Here is a 21,601-nt window from a genome sequence, read left to right as displayed (position 1 = left end):
AGTGAATGAAGAAAGGACAAATGTAAATCCCATCAGTATCTGGGGACCGCCTGTCTCCTCCATCGTCAGTATCTGGTGACCGCCCGTCTCCTCCATCGTCACTATCCGTCCGATGACCGCCCATCACCTCCATCGTCACTATCCGTCCGATGACCGCCCGTCACCTCCATCGTCAGTATCCGTCCGATGACCGCCCGTCTCCTCCATCGTCAGTATCCGTCCGATGACCGCCCGTCTCCTCCATCGTCAGTATCCGTCCGATGACCGCCCGTCTCCTCCATCGTCAGTATCTGGTGACCGCCCGTCTCCTCCATAGTCAGTATCCGTCCGATGAAAGCCCATCACCTCCATCGTCAGTATCCGGTGACCGCCCATCGGTTGTGGATGGCTTTGAATGCCATGGTTATAGTTTTGAACTGGAGTCTCTGGGTAATGGGGAGCCAGTGAAGGGATTGACAGAGGGGAGAGGCCGGGGAATAGCGGGGGGACAGGAGGAGGCAGAGGACAGGCCCAGGAGGAGGCAGAGGACAGGCCCAGGAGGAGGCAGAGGACAGGCCCAGGAGGGGGCGGAGGACAGGCCCAGGAGGAGGCGGAGGACAGGCCCAGGAGGGGGGGGGGGGGGGGGGGGGGAGAGGACAGGCCCAGGAGGAGGCGGAGGACAGGCCCAGGAGGGGGGGGGGGGAGGACAGGCCCAGGAGGGGGCGGAGGACAGGCCCAGGAGGAGGCGGAGGACAGGCCCAGGAGGGGGGGGGGGGGGGAGACAGGCCCAGGAGGGGGCGGAGGACAGGCCCAGGAGGGGGGGGGGGACAGGCCCAGGAGGGGGGGGGGGGGAGGACAGGCCCAGGAGGAGGCGGAGGACAGGCCCAGGAGGGGGGGGGGGAGGACAGGCCCAGGAGGAGGCGGAGGACAGGCCCAGGAGGAGGACAGGCCCTTGAGCAGTTTCAGCGGAGTGATGCGGTCGGAAGTCAGATTGTAAGCGGTCAAAGAGAGAGCAGGAGGAGAGGTGGGAGGACAGTTCAAGATGGACGTGTTGTTCCAGTAGTTTTGAGGCAAAGGAAGTGATAAGGGGCGATATATACAGTGGTGTTCAAAAGTCCTGCATAGGCGTGAAGAAAACTATATATTTCATACTTCTGCATCTCTACAGTGAAACTGCTGGAACATATATGTTTTTGTAATCCCTCATTGTATGCCATAATCATTTTTGAATGTCCCAAGTGTATAAATTGTTATGGTATGCGTATTTTTGATAATTTCTTTTACAGCATAACCATACCAACACCAGTACAGTGTGTAGAATGGTGAACAGGTTTCTAAGTTCATTAACTTCCAATGCAAGTTCACACCGACTTAAATTTTACTTCTTAAGATTTATTATTTTTTATTTAATTCAGAGTCCTGAAAAGGGCCTTTTGAGTGCATCTTTAGCTTCTAATACTTTATTGGCCAGCCTTTGCTCTTGAGCACCAACTTGCATCTCTGTGGCATTGAGTGAACAAGCTTCTGCAGATGTTCGCGAGTGATGATGTGGTTCCAGGCCTGTATCAGAGACTCAATCAACTCTCTCTTTGTCCTTGGCTGTTTTTTAGATATCTCAATTGATACCTTGTGCCACAAATTTTCAATTGGATTGAGGTCCGGGGACTGGGCTGGCCAGTCAATAGTAGCCACCTTGTTCTTTTTTTTTCCCACTCCGTTACTGTCTTAGCTCTGTGACAAGGAGCATTATCATCCTGGAAGATGTAATCCCCTGAAAACAGGTGTTGAGCAGAAGGCAGCATTTTCTTATTAAGGATGTCTATGTATTTTTTTGCATTAACCATACCCTCCACAATATGAAGCCTTCCAACACCATTAGCTGCCATACAGCCCCAGACCATTACTTTCATCGGATGTTTCACAGAGAAGCTCAAACGCTCTGGCTTGTACTCTTCATGTGGAAACCTTCTCACATAAGACTTGCCATCATTTCCTAAAATGCAAAAACTGCTTTCATCACTAATTAGCACTTTTTCCCACTCCTCCTTCCTCCATTTTGAATATTTCAATGCCCACAGTTTTCGCCTTTGTCTTTGTATGGCTGTCATCAATGGCTTCTTTCGGGCCTTGCACCCTCTCAATCCTGCTTCCAAACATCTCTTCCTAACAGTTGATGTTGATACCTCAAATATTGCACTTTTCTTGCCATTCTCGCAGAAGCTGAGGAGAGGTGAACTTTCGATTGGCAAGGGATGTTCTTATCAGTACTCTATCCTCCCTTTTAGTTGACTTTCTGGGCCGACCAGATCTGGGCCTGTCCTGGGTAATTCCAAGCTGCTTATGTTTCTGCAAAATTCTTACGACTGTACTCTGATTACAGCCGACCTTCCTTGCGATCTGGGGGCCAGTATAACCCTCGTCATGTAGCACCACAACTCGCACACGATCCTCCGCTGACAAAAATCTGAAGGCTCCCATCATAAAGCTCTACAGTATGATTCACTAGGTGGACCAACAGATAAAACAAACCAACAAAGCAGCAGATGTGATGCAATGGAATGGAATGTGATTGGCTGCCATATCCAGGTTATGATTGGTCACAAGAACCTCATCTGTGATTGGCTAATTTTGGATCTGAAGCTGTACAATATTTAGTTGTGCTTTCAATTCCCATATTGTTGCAATAATTTCAGGCAAAACTGCTTCAAAAGCTAAAAATATTACAGGGAGAGAATGCAAAATTGTATTCTGAACAAAACCATATATAATATGTCATATTAGCATCGAAGATATTCGACAGAAAACGTTTAAAACTTGAAAAATCAATTTATCCTATCCCTATGCAGGACTTTGGAACACCACTGTATCTATATATACTATACATACATACACAGACAGTCATGGCCAAAAGTGCTGGCACCCTTGAAATTGTTCCAGAAAATGAAGTATTTCTCCTGGAACAACAAAAAAACAGAAAAAAATACAAATTGGAAATAATTTCTCACAAAACCCCAAAAATGGGCCGGACAGAATTGTTGCCCCCTTTGGAATAAATCCCTGTAGTCAGTCGCCTCCTATAACCATCAGCTTCTTACTCCTCAGCTGGGGTCTTGGACTCTTCTTACAATCGTCTCCAGGTCTCATATGTGAAGACGTCTTCCCCCAGCAGCCATTGTAAGATCTCTCCACAGGAGATCAATGGGATTTAGATCCGGAATCATTGCTGCCACTTCAGGACTCTCCAGCGCTTTGTTTCCATCCATTTCTGGGGGCTTCTTGAATATGTTTGGGGTCATTGTCCTGCTGGAAGACCCATGACCTAGGACATTAGCCCAGCTTTCTGACACTGGGCGCTACATTGCCACCCAAAATCCTTTGCTAATCTTCAGATTTCATGATGTCTTGCACACAGTCAAGGCACCCAGTGACAGCAAAAAGATCCAAAACATCTGGGAACCTCCACCGTATCTGACTGTAGGTACTTTGTTCTTTTCTTTGTAGGCCTCATTCCGTTTTCAGTAAACTGTAGAATGATGTGCTTTACCAAAAAGCTCTATCTTGGCCTCATCTGTCCACGAGATGCTTTTCCAGAAGGATTTTGGCTTACTCCTGCCATAGAGTTTCATTTCTTTCACAAGTGGACGGATAGTTTGCGCTGACACTGATGCACCCTGAGCCCGCAGGACAGCTTATATACCTTTGGACCTTGATTGGGGCGGCTTATCCAACATCCAGACTATCCTGCGGTGCAACCTTTCATCAATTTTTCTCTGCTGTCCACGTCCAGGGAGATTATCTACAGTGCCATGGGTTGTAAACGTCTTAATTATGTTGCACACCGCGGGCAAAGGAACATCAAGATCTCTGAAGATAGACTCGAACCAAAATTGTTGAAAAATATCAACAATCTCAGACAGTTCTCTTCTCCTCTTTCTGTTCTCCAAGCATAGTGTGGCAAACAAAATGCAAATATCGAGTCAACGTCTCCCCTTTTTATCTGGTGTCAGGGGTGATTTTCATATTCCCCACACCTGTTACTTGTTACTGGTGAGTGTAAACAAGCATCACAATTTTGGAAACTTGCCAACAATTTTGTCTGGCCCATTTTTGAGGTTTTGTGTGAAATTATGACCAATTTGCCATTTTTTTTTTTTTTTTTTTTGTGTTTCAATACACACAAATCAAATAAACGTATGTATAACGAAAAAAAAATACTTCATTTTCTGGAAAAATTTCAAGGGTGCCAACAGTTTCAGCCATGACTGTGTATGTGTAAATTGATACAATTTTGTCTTACATAAACAACACTGTAAACAGACTGAAACACTGTACCGATCTATTAGAAAAGTACACGGCCGGATCTGCGAGGCGGAGCAGAACATCAGCGTCCACCGATCTCCCACAACAGCGGGGTTTATAGGTTATGGAGGGTGAGATCGTGTCTCCGCAGATGACCGCGCCGATCACAGGGGACTCACTTGTTGTGAAAATCGTAAATTTCCTGAATGTTCCCAAAAATAATGTGCTCCTTATTAACAATCCCGGGGGGGATCTCCTCCACTCCACTGGTCATCTCCCACAGGTACGTCTATAACAGAGGGGGCAGGAGAGATCGATAAATAGGTAGAAAAATACATAGATAAATACAGAGATAGATAATAGATAACAGACCTCCATGCACTCGTGCAGATCTCGGACATAGGCTTTTTCAGTCTGGAGAAGCTCAGCCATTATAAACCTAAAAAGAAAGAACGAATGTTACCAAGATCATATACTGGTGTCATATACTGGTGTTATACTGCACAATGGTTCTATACTGGATTTATACTGGTGTCATATACTGGTGTTATACTGTACAGTGGTTCTATACTGGATTTATACTGGTGTCATATACTGGTGTTATACTGTACAATGGTTCTATACTGGATTTATACTGGTGTCATATACTGGTGCTATACTGTACAATGGTTCTATACTGGATTTATACTGGTGTCATATACTGGTGTTATACTGTACAATGGTTCTATACTGGATTTATACTGGTGTAATATACTGGTGTTATATTGTACAATGGTTCTATACTGGATTTATACTGGTGTCATATACTGGTGTTATACTGCACAATGGTTCTATACTGGATTTATACTGGTGTCATATACTGGTGTTATACTGTACAATGGTTCTATACTGGATTTATACTGGTGTCATATACTGGTGTTATACTGCACAGTGGTTCTATACTGGATTTATACTGGTGTCATATACTGGTGTTATACTGTACAGTGGTTCTATACTGGATTTATACTGGTGTCATATACTGGTGTTATATTGTACAATGGTTCTATACTGGATTTATACTGGTGTCATATACTGGTGTTATATTGTAGAATGGTTCTATACTGGATTTATACTGGTGTCATATACTGGTGTTATATTGTAGAATGGTTCTATACTGGATTTATACTGGTGTCATATACTGGTGTTATACTGCACAATGGTTCTATACTGGATTTATACTGGTGTCATATACTGGTGCTATACTGTACAATGGTTCTATACTGGATTTATACTGGTGTCATATACTGGTGTTATATTGTACAGTGGTTCTATACTGGATTTATACTGGTGTCATATACTGGTGTTATACTGTACAGTGGTTCTATACTGGATTTATACTGGTGTCATATACTGGTGTTATATTGTACAGTGGTTCTATACTGGATTTATACTGGTGTCATATACTGGTGTTATACTGTACAGTGGTTCTATACTGGATTTATACTGGTGTCATATACTGGTGTTATACTGTACAATGGTTCTATACTGGATTTATACTGGTGTCATATACCGGTGTTATATTGTACAATGGTTCTATACTGGATTTATACTGGTGTCATATACTGGTGTTATACTGTACAATGGTTCTATACTGGATTTATACTGGTGTCATATACTGGTGTTATATTGTACAGTGGTTCTATACTGGATTTATACTGGTGTCATATACTGGTGTTATATTGTACAATGGTTCTATACTGGATTTATACTGGTGTCATATACTGGTGTTATACTGTACAGTGGTTCTATACTGGATTTATACTGGTGTCATATACTGGTGTTATATTGTACAGTGGTTCTATACTGGATTTATACTGGTGTCATATACTGGTGTTATATTGTACAATGGTTCTATACTGGATTTATACTGGTGTCATATACTGGTGTTATACTGTACAGTGGTTCTATACTGGATTTATACTGGTGTCATATACTGGTGTTATATTGTAGAATGGTTCTATACTGGATTTATACTGGTGTCATATACTGGTGTTATATTGTAGAATGGTTCTATACTGGATTTATACTGGTGTCATATACTGGTGTTATATTGTACAATGGTTCTATACTGGATTTATACTGGTGTCATATACTGGTGTTATATTGTAGAATGGTTCTATACTGGATTTATACTGGTGTCATATACTGGTGTTATATTGTAGAATGGTTCTATACTGGATTTATACTGGTGTCATATACTGGTGTTATATTGTACAATGGTTCTATACTGGATTTATACTGGTGTCATATACTGGTGTTATATTGTACAGTGGTTCTATACTGGATTTATACTGGTGTCATATACTGGTGTTATATTGTACAATGGTTCTATACTGGATTTACACTGGTGTCATATACTGGTGTTATATTGTACAGTGGTTCTATACTGGATTTATACTGGTGTCATATACTGGTGTTATATTGTAGAATGGTTCTATACTGGATTTATACTGGTGTCATATACTGGTGTTATATTGTAGAATGGTTCTATACTGGATTTATACTGGTGTCATATACTGGTGTTATACTGTAGAATGGTTCTATACTGGATTTATACTGGTGTCATATACTGGTGTTATATTGTAGAATGGTTCTATACTGGATTTATACTGGTGTCATATACTGGTGTTATATTGTAGAATGGTTCTATACTGGATTTACACTGGTGTCATATACTGGTGTTATATTGTAGAATGGTTCTATACTGGATTTATACTGGTGTCATATACTGGTGTTATACTGTAGAATGGTTCTATACTGGATTTATACTGGTGTCATATACTGGTGTTATATTGTACAGTGGTTCTATACTGGATTTATACTGGTGTCATATACTGGTGTTATACTGTACAGTGGTTCTATACTGGATTTATACTGGTGTCATATACTGGTGTTATATTGTACAGTGGTTCTATACTGGATTTATACTGGTGTCATATACTGGTGTTATACTGTACAATGGTTCTATACTGGATTTATACTGGTGTCATATACTGGTGTTATACTGTACAATGGTTCTATACTGGATTTATCCTGGTGTCATATACTGGTGTTATATTGTACAGTGGTTCTATACTGGATTTATACTGGTGTCATATACTGGTGTTATATTGTAGAATGGTTCTATACTGGATTTATACTGGTGTCATATACTGGTGTTATATTGTAGAATGGTTCTATACTGGATTTATACTGGTGTCATATACTGGTGTTATATTGTAGAATGGTTCTATACTGGATTTACACTGGTGTCATATACTGGTGTTATATTGTAGAATGGTTCTATACTGGATTTATACTGGTGTCATATACTGGTGTTATACTGTAGAATGGTTCTATACTGGATTTATACTGGTGTCATATACTGGTGTTATATTGTACAGTGGTTCTATACTGGATTTATACTGGTGTCATATACTGGTGTTATACTGTACAGTGGTTCTATACTGGATTTATACTGGTGTCATATACTGGTGTTATATTGTACAGTGGTTCTATACTGGATTTATACTGGTGTCATATACTGGTGTTATACTGTACAATGGTTCTATACTGGATTTATACTGGTGTCATATACTGGTGTTATACTGTACAATGGTTCTATACTGGATTTATCCTGGTGTCATATACTGGTGTTATATTGTACAATGGTTCTATACTGGATTTATACTGGTGTCATATACTGGTGTTATATTGTAGAATGGTTCTATACTGGATTTATACTGGTGTCATATACTGGTGTTATATTGTAGAATGGTTCTATACTGGATTTATACTGGTGTCATATACTGGTGTTATATTGTACAATGGTTCTATACTGGATTTATACTGGTGTCATATACTGGTGTTATATTGTAGAATGGTTCTATACTGGATTTATACTGGTGTCATATACTGGTGTTATATTGTACAGTGGTTCTATACTGGATTTATACTGGTGTCATATACTGGTGTTATATTGTACAATGGTTCTATACTGGATTTACACTGGTGTCATATACTGGTGTTATATTGTACAGTGGTTCTATACTGGATTTATACTGGTGTCATATACTGGTGTTATATTGTAGAATGGTTCTATACTGGATTTATACTGGTGTCATATACTGGTGTTATATTGTAGAATGGTTCTATACTGGATTTATACTGGTGTCATATACTGGTGTTATACTGTACAGTGGTTCTATACTGGATTTATACTGGTGTCATATACTGGTGTTATATTGTAGAATGGTTCTATACTGGATTTATACTGGTGTCATATACTGGTGTTATATTGTAGAATGGTTCTATACTGGATTTATACTGGTGTCATATACTGGTGTTATATTGTACAATGGTTCTATACTGGATTTATACTGGTGTCATATACTGGTGTTATATTGTAGAATGGTTCTATACTGGATTTATACTGGTGTCATATACTGGTGTTATATTGTACAGTGGTTCTATACTGGATTTATACTGGTGTCATATACTGGTGTTATATTGTACAATGGTTCTATACTGGATTTACACTGGTGTCATATACTGGTGTTATATTGTACAGTGGTTCTATACTGGATTTATACTGGTGTCATATACTGGTGTTATATTGTAGAATGGTTCTATACTGGATTTATACTGGTGTCATATACTGGTGTTATATTGTAGAATGGTTCTATACTGGATTTATACTGGTGTCATATACTGGTGTTATATTGTACAGTGGTTCTATACTGGATTTATACTGGTGTCATATACTGGTGTTATACTGTACAGTGGTTCTATACTGGATTTATACTGGTGTCATATACTGGTGTTATATTGTACAGTGGTTCTATACTGGATTTATACTGGTGTCATATACTGGTGTTATATTGTACAGTGGTTCTATACTGGATTTATACTGGTGTCATATACTGGTGTTATACTGTACAGTGGTTCTATACTGGATTTATACTGGTGTCATATACTGGTGTTATATTGTACAGTGGTTCTATACTGGATTTATACTGGTGTCATATACTGGTGTTATATTGTACAGTGGTTCTATACTGGATTTACACTGGTGTCATATACTGGTGTTATACTGTACAATGGTTCTATACTGGATTTACACTGGTGTCATATACTGGTGTTATATTGTACAGTGGTTCTATACTGGATTTATACTGGTGTCATATACTGGTGTTATACTGTACAGTGGTTCTATACTGGATTTATACTGGTGTCATATACTGGTGTTATACTGTACAATGGTTCTATACTGGATTTATACTGGTGTCATATACTGGTGTTATATTGTACAATGGTTCTATACTGGATTTATACTGGTGTCATATACTGGTGTTATATTGTACAGTGGTTCTATACTGGATTTATCCTGGTGTCATATACTGGTGTTATATTGTACAGTGGTTCTATACTGGATTTATACTGGTGTCATATACTGGTGTTATACTGTACAATGGTTCTATACTGGATTTATACTGGTGTCATATACTGGTGTTATATTGTACAGTGGTTCTATACTGGATTTATACTGGTGTCATATACTGGTGTTATACTGTACAATGGTTCTATACTGGATTTATACTGGTGTCATATACTGGTGTTATATTGTACAGTGGTTCTATACTGGACTTATACTGGTGTCATATACTGGTGTTATATTGTACAGTGGTTCTATACTGGATTTATACTGGTGTCATATACTGGTGTTATATTGTACAGTGGTTCTATACTGGATTTATACTGGTGTCATATACTGGTGTTATACTGTACAGTGGTTCTATACTGGATTTATACTGGTGTCATATACTGGTGTTATACTGTACAGTGGTTCTATACTGGATTTATCCTGGTGTCATATACTGGTGTTATACTGTACAGTGGTTCTATACTGGATTTATACTGGTGTCATATACTGTACAGTGGTTCTATACTGGATTTATACTGGTGTCATATACTGGTGTTATACTGTACAATGGTTCTATACTGGATTTATACTGGTGTCATATACTGGTGTTATACTGTACAATGGTTCTATACTGGATTTATACTGGTGTCATATACTGGTGTTATATTGTACAGTGGTTCTATACTGGATTTATACTGGTGTCATATACTGGTGTTATACTGTACAGTGGTTCTATACTGGATTTATACTGGTGTCATATACTGGTGTTATACTGTACAATGGTTCTATACTGGATTTATACTGGTGTCATATACTGGTGTTATACTGTACAGTGGTTCTATACTGGATTTATACTGGTGTCATATACTGGTGTTATACTGTACAGTGGTTCTATACTGGATTTATCCTGGTGTCATATACTGGTGTTATACTGTACAGTGGTTCTATACTGGATTTATACTGGTGTCATATACTGTACAGTGGTTCTATACTGGATTTATACTGGTGTCATATACTGGTGTTATACTGTACAATGGTTCTATACTGGATTTATACTGGTGTCATATACTGGTGTTATACTGTACAATGGTTCTATACTGGATTTATACTGGTGTCATATACTGGTGTTATATTGTACAGTGGTTCTATACTGGATTTATACTGGTGTCATATACTGGTGTTATACTGTACAGTGGTTCTATACTGGATTTATACTGGTGTCATATACTGGTGTTATACTGTACAATGGTTCTATACTGGATTTACACTGGTGTCATATACTGGTGTTATATTGTACAGTGGTTCTATACTGGATTTATACTGGTGTCATATACTGGTGTTATACTGTACAGTGGTTCTATACTGGATTTATACTGGTGTCATATACTGGTGTTATACTGTACAATGGTTCTATACTGGATTTATACTGGTGTCATATACTGGTGTTATACTGTACAATGGTTCTATACTGGATTTATACTGGTGTCATATACTGGTGTTATATTGTACAGTGGTTCTATACTGGATTTATACTGGTGTCATATACTGGTGTTATATTGTACAATGGTTCTATACTGGATTTATACTGGTGTCATATACTGGTGTTATATTGTACAGTGGTTCTATACTGGATTTATACTGGTGTCATATACTGGTGTTATATTGTACAGTGGTTCTATACTGGATTTATACTGGTGTCATATACTGGTGTTATACTGTACAATGGTTCTATACTGGATTTATACTGGTGTCATATACTGGTGTTATATTGTACAGTGGTTCTATACTGGATTTATACTGGTGTCATATACTGGTGTTATACTGTACAATGGTTCTATACTGGATTTATACTGGTGTCATATACTGGTGTTATATTGTACAGTGGTTCTATACTGGACTTATACTGGTGTCATATACTGGTGTTATATTGTACAGTGGTTCTATACTGGATTTATACTGGTGTCATATACTGGTGTTATACTGTACAGTGGTTCTATACTGGATTTATACTGGTGTCATATACTGGTGTTATACTGTACAGTGGTTCTATACTGGATTTATACTGGTGTCATATACTGGTGTTATACTGTACAGTGGTTCTATACTGGATTTATACTGGTGTCATATACTGGTGTTATACTGTACAGTGGTTCTATACTGGATTTATACTGGTGTCATATACTGGTGTTATACTGTACAGTGGTTCTATACTGGATTTATACTGGTGTCATATACTGGTGTTATATTGTACAGTGGTTCTATACTGGATTTATACTGGTGTCATATACTGGTGTTATACTGTACAGTGGTTCTATACTGGATTTATACTGGTGTCATATACCGGTGTTATACTGTACAGTGGATCTATACTGGATTTATACTGGTGTCATATACCGGTGTTATACTGTACAATGGTTCTATACTGGATTTATACTGGTGTCATATACCGGTGTTATACTGTACAATGGTTCTATACTGGATTTATACTGGTGTCATATACTGGTGTTATACTGTACGGTGGTTCTATACTGGATTTATACTGGTGTCATATACTGGTGTTATATTGTACAATGGTTCTATACTGGATTTATACTGGTGTCATATACTGGTGTTATACTGTACAATGGTTCTATACTGGATTTATACTGGTGTCATATACTGGTGTTATATTGTAATATGGTTCTATACTGGATTTATACTGGTGTCATATACTGGTGTTATACTGTACAATGGTTCTATACTGGATTTATACTAGTGTCATATACTGGTGTTATATTGTACAATGGTTCTATACTGGATTTATACTGGTGTCATATACTGGTGTTATACTGTACAGTGGTTCTATACTGGATTTATACTGGTGTCATATACTGGTGTTATACTCTACAGTGGTTCTATACTGGATTTATACTGGTGTCATATACTGGTGTTATATTGTACAATGGTTCTATACTGGATTTATACTGGTGTCATATACTGGTGTTATACTGTACAGTGGTTCTATACTGGATTTATACTGGTGTCATATACTGGTGTTATATTGTACAATGGTTCTATACTGGATTTATACTGGTGTCATATACTGGTGTTATACTGTACAGTGGTTCTATACTGGATTTATACTGGTGTCATATACTGGTGTTATACTGTACAATGGTTCTATACTGGATTTATACTGGTGTCATATTATACAGTGGTTCTATACTGGATTTATACTGGTGTCATATACTGGTGTTATACTGTACAGTGGTTCTATACTGGATTTATACTGGTGTCATATACTGGTGTTATATTGTACAGTGGTTCTATACTGGATTTATACTGGTGTCATATACTGGTGTTATACTGTACAGTGGTTCTATACTGGATTTATACTGGTGTCATATACTGGTGTTATACTGTACAGTGGTTCTATACTGGATTTATACTGGTGTCATATACTGGTGTTATACTGTACAGTGGTTCTATACTGGATTTATACTGGTGTCATATACTGGTGTTATACTGTACAGTGGTTCTATACTGGATTTATACTGGTGTCATATACTGGTGTTATATTGTACAGTGGTTCTATACTGGATTTATACTGGTGTCATATACTGGTGTTATACTGTACAGTGGTTCTATACTGGATTTATACTGGTGTCATATACCGGTGTTATACTGTACAGTGGATCTATACTGGATTTATACTGGTGTCATATACCGGTGTTATACTGTACAATGGTTCTATACTGGATTTATACTGGTGTCATATACCGGTGTTATACTGTACAATGGTTCTATACTGGATTTATACTGGTGTCATATACTGGTGTTATACTGTACGGTGGTTCTATACTGGATTTATACTGGTGTCATATACTGGTGTTATATTGTACAATGGTTCTATACTGGATTTATACTGGTGTCATATACTGGTGTTATACTGTACAATGGTTCTATACTGGATTTATACTGGTGTCATATACTGGTGTTATATTGTAATATGGTTCTATACTGGATTTATACTGGTGTCATATACTGGTGTTATACTGTACAATGGTTCTATACTGGATTTATACTAGTGTCATATACTGGTGTTATATTGTACAATGGTTCTATACTGGATTTATACTGGTGTCATATACTGGTGTTATACTGTACAGTGGTTCTATACTGGATTTATACTGGTGTCATATACTGGTGTTATACTCTACAGTGGTTCTATACTGGATTTATACTGGTGTCATATACTGGTGTTATATTGTACAATGGTTCTATACTGGATTTATACTGGTGTCATATACTGGTGTTATACTGTACAGTGGTTCTATACTGGATTTATACTGGTGTCATATACTGGTGTTATATTGTACAATGGTTCTATACTGGATTTATACTGGTGTCATATACTGGTGTTATACTGTACAGTGGTTCTATACTGGATTTATACTGGTGTCATATACTGGTGTTATACTGTACAATGGTTCTATACTGGATTTATACTGGTGTCATATACTGGTGTTATATTATACAGTGGTTCTATACTGGATTTATACTGGTGTCATATACTGGTGTTATATTGTACAATGGTTCTATACTGGATTTATACTGGTGTCATATACTGGTGTTATATTGTACAGTGGTTCTATACTGGATTTATACTGGTGTCATATACTGGTGTTATATTGTACAGTGGTTCTATACTGGATTTATACTGGTGTCATATACTGGTGTTATATTGTACAGTGGTTCTATACTGGATTTATACTGGTGTCATATACTGGTGTTATATTGTACAGTGGTTCTATACTGGATTTATACTGGTGTCATATACTGGTGTTATACTGTACAGTGGTTCTATACTGGATTTATACTGGTGTCATATACTGGTGTTATATTGTACAGTGGTTCTATACTGGATTTATACTGGTGTTATACTGTACAGTGGTTCTATACTGGATTTATACTGGTGTCATATACTGGTGTTATATTGTACAATGGTTCTATACTGGATTTATACTGGTGTCATATACTGGTGTTATACTGTACAGTGGTTCTATACTGGATTTATACTGGTGTCATATACTGGTGTTATATTGTACAATGGTTCTATACTGGATTTATACTGGTGTTATACTGTACAGTGGTTCTATACTGGATTTATACTGGTGTCATATACTGGTGTTATATTGTACAATGGTTCTATACTGGATTTATACTGGTGTCATATACTGGTGTTATACTGTACAGTGGTTCTATACTGGATTTATACTGGTGTCATATACTGGTGTTATATTGTACAGTGGTTCTATACTGGATTTATACTGGTGTCATATACTGGTGTTATATTGTACAATGGTTCTATACTGGATTTATACTGGTGTCATATACTGGTGTTATACTGTACAGTGGTTCTATACTGGATTTATACTGGTGTCATATACTGGTGTTATATTGTACAATGGTTCTATACTGGATTTATACTGGTGTCATATACTGGTGTTATATTGTACAATGGTTCTATACTGGATTTATACTGGTGTTATACTGTACAGTGGTTCTATACTGGATTTATACTGGTGTCATATACTGGTGTTATATTGTACAATGGTTCTATACTGGATTTATACTGGTGTCATATACTGGTGTTATACTGTACAGTGGTTCTATACTGGATTTATACTGGTGTCATATACTGGTGTTATATTGTACAGTGGTTCTATACTGGATTTATACTGGTGTCATATACTGGTGTTATACTGTACAGTGGATCTATACTGGATTTATACTGGTGTCATATACTGGTGTTATACTCTACAGTGGTTCTATACTGGATTTATACTGGTGTCATATACTGGTGTTATATTGTACAATGGTTCTATACTGGATTTATACTGGTGTCATATACTGGTGTTATACTGTACAGTGGTTCTATACTGGATTTATACTGGTGTCATATACTGGTGTTATATTGTACAATGGTTCTATACTGGATTTATACTGGTGTCATATACTGGTGTTATACTGTACAGTGGTTCTATACTGGATTTATACTGGTGTCATATACTGGTGTTATACTGTACAATGGTTCTATACTGGATTTATACTGGTGTCATATACTGGTGTTATATTATACAGTGGTTCTATACTGGATTTATACTGGTGTCATATACTGGTGTTATATTGTACAGTGGTTCTATACTGGATTTATACTGGTGTCATATACTGGTGTTATATTGTACAGTGGTTCTATACTGGATTTATACTGGTGTCATATACTGGTGTTATATTGTACAGTGGTTCTATACTGGATTTATACTGGTGTCATATACTGGTGTTATACTGTACAATGGTTCTATACTGGATTTATACTGGTGTCATATACTGATGTTATATTGTACAGTGGTTCTATACTGGATTTATACTGGTGTCATATACTGGTGTTATATTGTACAATGGTTCTATACTGGATTTATACTGGTGTCATATACTGGTGTTATATTGTACAGTGGTTCTATACTGGATTTATACTGGTGTCATATACTGGTGTTATATTGTACAATGGTTCTATACTGGATTTATACTGGTGTCATATACTGGTGTTATACTGTACAGTGGTTCTATACTGGATTTATACTGGTGTCATATACTGGTGTTATATTGTACAATGGTTCTATACTGGATTTATACTGGTGTCATATACTGGTGTTATATTGTACAGTGGTTCTATACTGGATTTATACTGGTGTCATATACTGGTGTTATATTGTACAGTGGTTCTATACTGGATTTATACTGGTGTCATATACTGAAGTTATATTGTACAGTGGTTCTATACTGGATTTATACTGGTGTCATATACTGGTGTTATACTGTACAGTGGATCTATACTGGATTTATACTGGTGTCATATACTGGTGTTATACTGTACAGTGGTTCTATACTGGATTTATCCTGGTGTCATATACTGGTGTTATACTGTACAGTGGTTCTATACTGGATTTATACTGGTGTCATATACTGGTGTTATATTGTACAGTGGTTCTATACTGGATTTATACTGGTGTCATATACCTGAAGTTATATTGTACAGTGGTTCTATACTGGATTTATACTGGTGTCATATACTGGTGTTATACTTGTACAGTGGAATCTATACTGGATTTATACTGGTGTCATATACTGGTGTTATACTGTACAGTGGTTCTATACTGGATTTATCCTGGTGTCATATACTGGTGTTATACTGTACAGTGGTTCTATACTGGATTTATACTGGTGTCATATACTGGTGTTATACTGTACAGTGGTTCTATACTGGATTTATACTGGTGTCATATACTGGTGTTATACTGTACAGTGGTTCTATACTGGATTTATACTGGTGTCATATACTGGTGTTATACTGTACAGTGGTTCTATACTGGATTTATACTGGTGTCATATACTGGTGTTATATTGTACCAGTGGTTCTATACTGGATTTATACTGGTGTCATATACTGGTGTTATACTGTACAGTGGTTCTATACTGGATTTATACTGGTGTCATATACTGGTGTTATACTGTACAATGGTTCTATACTGGATTTATACTGGTGTCATATACTGGTGTTATACTGTACAGTGGTTCTATACTGGATTTATACTGGTGTCATATACTGGTGTTATATTGTACAGTGGTTCTATACTGGATTTATACTGGTGTCATATACTGGTGTTATACTGTACAGTGGTTCTATACTGGATTTATACTGGTGTCATATACTGGTGTTATATTGTACAGTGGTTCTATACTGGATTTATACTGGTGTCATATACTGGTGTTATACTGTACAGTGGTTCTATACTGGATTTATACTGGTGTCATATACTGGTGTTATACTGTACAGTGGTTCTATACTGGATTTATACTGGTGTCATATACTGGTGTTATATTGTACAGTGGTTCTATACTGGATTTATACTGGTGTCATATACTGGTGTTATATTGTACAATGGTTCTATACTGGATTTATACTGGTGTCATATACTGGTGTTATATTGTACAATGGTTCTATACTGGATTTATACTGGTGTCATATACTGGTGTTATATTGACAGTGGTTCTATACTGGGATTTATACTGGTGTCATATACTGGTGTTATACTGTACAATGGTTCTATACTGGATTTATACTGGTGTCATATACTGGTGTTATACTGTACAATGGTTCTATACTGGATTTATACTGGTGTCATATACTGGTGTTATACTGTACAATGGTTCTATACTGGATTTATACTGGTGTCATATACTGGTGTTATATTGTACAGTGGTTCTATACTGGATTTATACTGGTGTCATATACTGGTGTTATATTGTACAGTGGTTCTATACTGGATTTATACTGGTGTCATATACTGGTGTTATACTGTACCAGTGGTTCTATACTGGATTTATACTGGTGTCATATACTGGTGTTATATTGTACAATGGTTCTATACTGGATTTATACTGGTGTCATATACTGGTGGTTTATATTGTACAATGGTTCTATACTGGATTTATACTGGTGTCATATACTGGTGTTATATTGTACAGTGGTTCTATACTGGATTTATACTGGTGTCATATACTGGTGTTATACTGTACAGTGGTTCTATACTGGATTTATACTGGTGTCATATACTGGTGTTATACTGTACAGTGGTTCTATACTGGATTTATACTGGTGTCATATACTGGTGTTATACTGTACAGTGGTTCTATACTGGATTTATACTGGTGTCATATACTGGTGTTATATTGTACAGTGGTTCTATACTGGATTTATACTGGTGTCATATACTGGTGTTATATTTTACAGTGGTTCTATACTGGATTTATACTGGTGTCATATACTGGTGTTATACTGTACAGTGGTTCTATACTGGATTTATACTGGTGTCATATACTGGTGTTATACTGTACAATGGTTCTATACTGGATTTATACTGGTGTCATATACTGGTGTTATACTTGTACAGTGGTTCTATACTGGATTTATACTGGTGTCATATACTGGTGTTATACTGTACAGTGGTTCTATACTGGATTTATACTGGTGTCATATACTGGTGTTATATTGTACAGTGGTTCTATACTGGATTTATACTGGGTGTCATATACTGGTGTTATACTGTACAATGGTTCTATACTGGATTATACTGGTGTCATATACTGGTGTTATATCTGTACAGTGGTTCTATACTGGATTTATACTGGTGTCATATACTGTGTGTTATACTGTACAGTGTTCTATACTGGATTTATACTGGTGTCATATACTGGTGTTATATTGTACAATGGTTCTATACTGGATTTATACTGGTGTCATATACTGGTGTTATACTGTACAGTGGTTCTATACTGGATTTATACTGGTGTCATATACTGGTGTTATACTGTACAGTGGTTCTATACTGGATTTATACTGGTGTCATATACTGGTGTTATACTGTACAGTGGTTCTATACTGGATTTATACTGGTGTCATATACTGGTGTTATACTGTACAGTGGTTCTATACTGGATTTATACTGGTGTCATATACTGGTGTTATATTGTACAGTGGTTCTATTACTGGATTTATACTGGTGTCATATACTGGTGTTATACTGTACAGTGGTTCTATACTGGATTTATACTGGTGTCATATACTGGTGTTATACTGTACAGTGGTTCTATACTGGATTTATACTGGTGTCATATACTGGTGTTATACTGTACAGTGGTTCTATACTGGATTTATACTGGTGTCATATACTGGTGTTATACTGTACAGTGGTTCTATACTGGATTTATACTGGTGTCATATACTGGTGTTATACTGTACAGTGGTTCTATACTGGATTTATACTGGTGTCATATACTGGTGTTATACTGTACAGTGGTTCTATACTGGATTTATACTGGTGTCATATACTGGTGTTATACTGTACAATGGTTCTATACTGGATTTATACTGGTGTCATATACTGGTGTTATATTGTACAATGGTTCTATACTGGATTTATACTGGTGTCATATACTGGTGTTATACTGTACAGTGGTTCTATACTGGATTTATACTGGTGTCATATACTGGTGTTATACTGTACAGTGGTTCTATACTGGATTTATACTGGTGTCATATACTGGTGTTATACTGTACAGTGGTTCTATACTGGATTTATACTGGTGTCATATACTGGTGTTATACTGTACAGTGGTTCTATACTGGATTTATACTGGTGTCATATACTGGTGTTATACTGTACAGTGGTTCTATACTGGATTTATACTGGTGTCATATACTGGTGTTATACTGTACAGTGGTTCTATACTGGATTTATACTGGTGTCATATACTGGTGTTATACTGTACAGTGGTTCTATACTGGATTTATACTGGTGTCATATACTGGTGTTATACTGTACAGTGGTTCTATACTGGATTTATACTGGTGTCATATACTGGTGTTATACTGTACAGTGGTTCTATACTGGATTTATACTGGTGTCATATACTGGTGTTATACTGTACAGTGGTTCTATACTGGATTTATACTGGTGTCATATACTGGTGTTATACTGTACAGTGGTTCTATACTGGATTTATACTGGTGTCATATACTGGTGTTATACTGTACAGTGGTTCTATACTGGATTTATACTGGTGTCATATACTGGTGTTATCTGTACAGTGGTTCTATACTGGATTTATACTGGTGTCATATACTGGTGTTATACTGTACAGTGGTTCTATACTGGATTTATACTGGTGTCATATACTGGTGTTATACTGTACAGTGGTTCTATACTGGATTTATACTGGTGTCATATACTGGTGTTATACTGTACAGTGGTTCTATACTGGATTTATACTGGTGTCATATACTGGTGTTATACTGTACAATGGTTCTATACTGGATTTATACTGGTGTCATATACTGGTGTTATACTGTACAGTGGTTCTATACTGGATTTATACTGGTGTCATATACTGGTGTTATACTGTACAGTGGTTCTATACTGGGATTTATACTGGTGTCATATACTGGTGTTATACTGTACAGTGGTTCTATACTGGATTTATACTGGTGTCATATACTGGTGTTATACTGTACAGTGGTTCTATACTGGATTTATACTGGTGTCATATACTGGTGTTATACTGTACAGTGGTTCTATACTGGATTTATACTGGTGTCATATACTGGTGTTATACTGTACAGTGGTTCTATACTGGATTTATACTGGTGTCATATACTGGTGTTATACTGTACAATGGTTCTATACTGGATTTATACTGGTGTCATATACTGGTGTTATATGTACAGTGGTTCTATACTGGATTTATACTGGTGTCATATACTGGTGTTATACTGTACAGATGGTTCTATACTGGATTTATACTGGTGTCATATACTGGTGTTATACTTGTACAGTGGTTCTATACTGGATTTATACTGGTGTCATATACTGGTGTTATATTGTACAGTGGTTCTATACTGGATTTATACTGGTGTCATATACTGGTGTTATACTGTACAGTGGTTCTATACTGGATTTATACTGGTGTCATATACAGGTGTTATATTGTACAGTGGTTCTATACTGGATTATATATACTGGTGTATGTTCTATACTGGATTTATACTGGGTCATATACTGGTGTTATACTGTACAATGGTTCTATACTGGATTTATACTGGTGTCATATACTGGTGTTATACTGTACAAGGTTCTATACTGGATTTATACTGGTGTCATATACTGGTGTTATATTATACAGTGGTTCTATACTGGATTTATACTGGTGTCAGATACTGGTGTTATATTGTACAGTGGTTTCTATACTGGATTTAGTACTGGTGTCAAGATACTGGGGGTTTGT

The 21,601-nt window shown here is 37.1% G+C and overlaps 1 protein-coding gene across 1 annotated transcript in view; it reads right to left on the bottom strand.

The window, feature by feature from the left end:
- LOC141161317 (kalirin-like) overlaps positions 1–21,601 on the bottom strand; it is a 621,825-nt gene that overhangs the window by 247,906 nt on the left and 352,318 nt on the right. Inside the window, exons 15-16 of the mRNA XM_073646130.1 lie at positions 4,651–4,717; positions 4,458–4,567 (exon numbers count right to left, since the gene is read on the bottom strand). Of these exons, the coding sequence (XP_073502231.1) occupies positions 4,458–4,567; positions 4,651–4,717 (177 nt within the window). The remainder of the gene's footprint in view (positions 1–4,457; positions 4,568–4,650; positions 4,718–21,601) is intronic.

The sequence above is a fragment of the Phyllobates terribilis genome, unplaced genomic scaffold, assembly GCF_046119375.1.
Source record: "Phyllobates terribilis strain yellow unplaced genomic scaffold, ASM4611937v1 Scaffold_9__5_contigs__length_417890890, whole genome shotgun sequence".
NCBI lineage: Eukaryota > Metazoa > Chordata > Amphibia > Anura > Dendrobatidae > Phyllobates > Phyllobates terribilis.
Note: the sequence above shows the minus strand (reverse complement) of the source record. Positions and strands in the feature narration are given on the sequence as shown.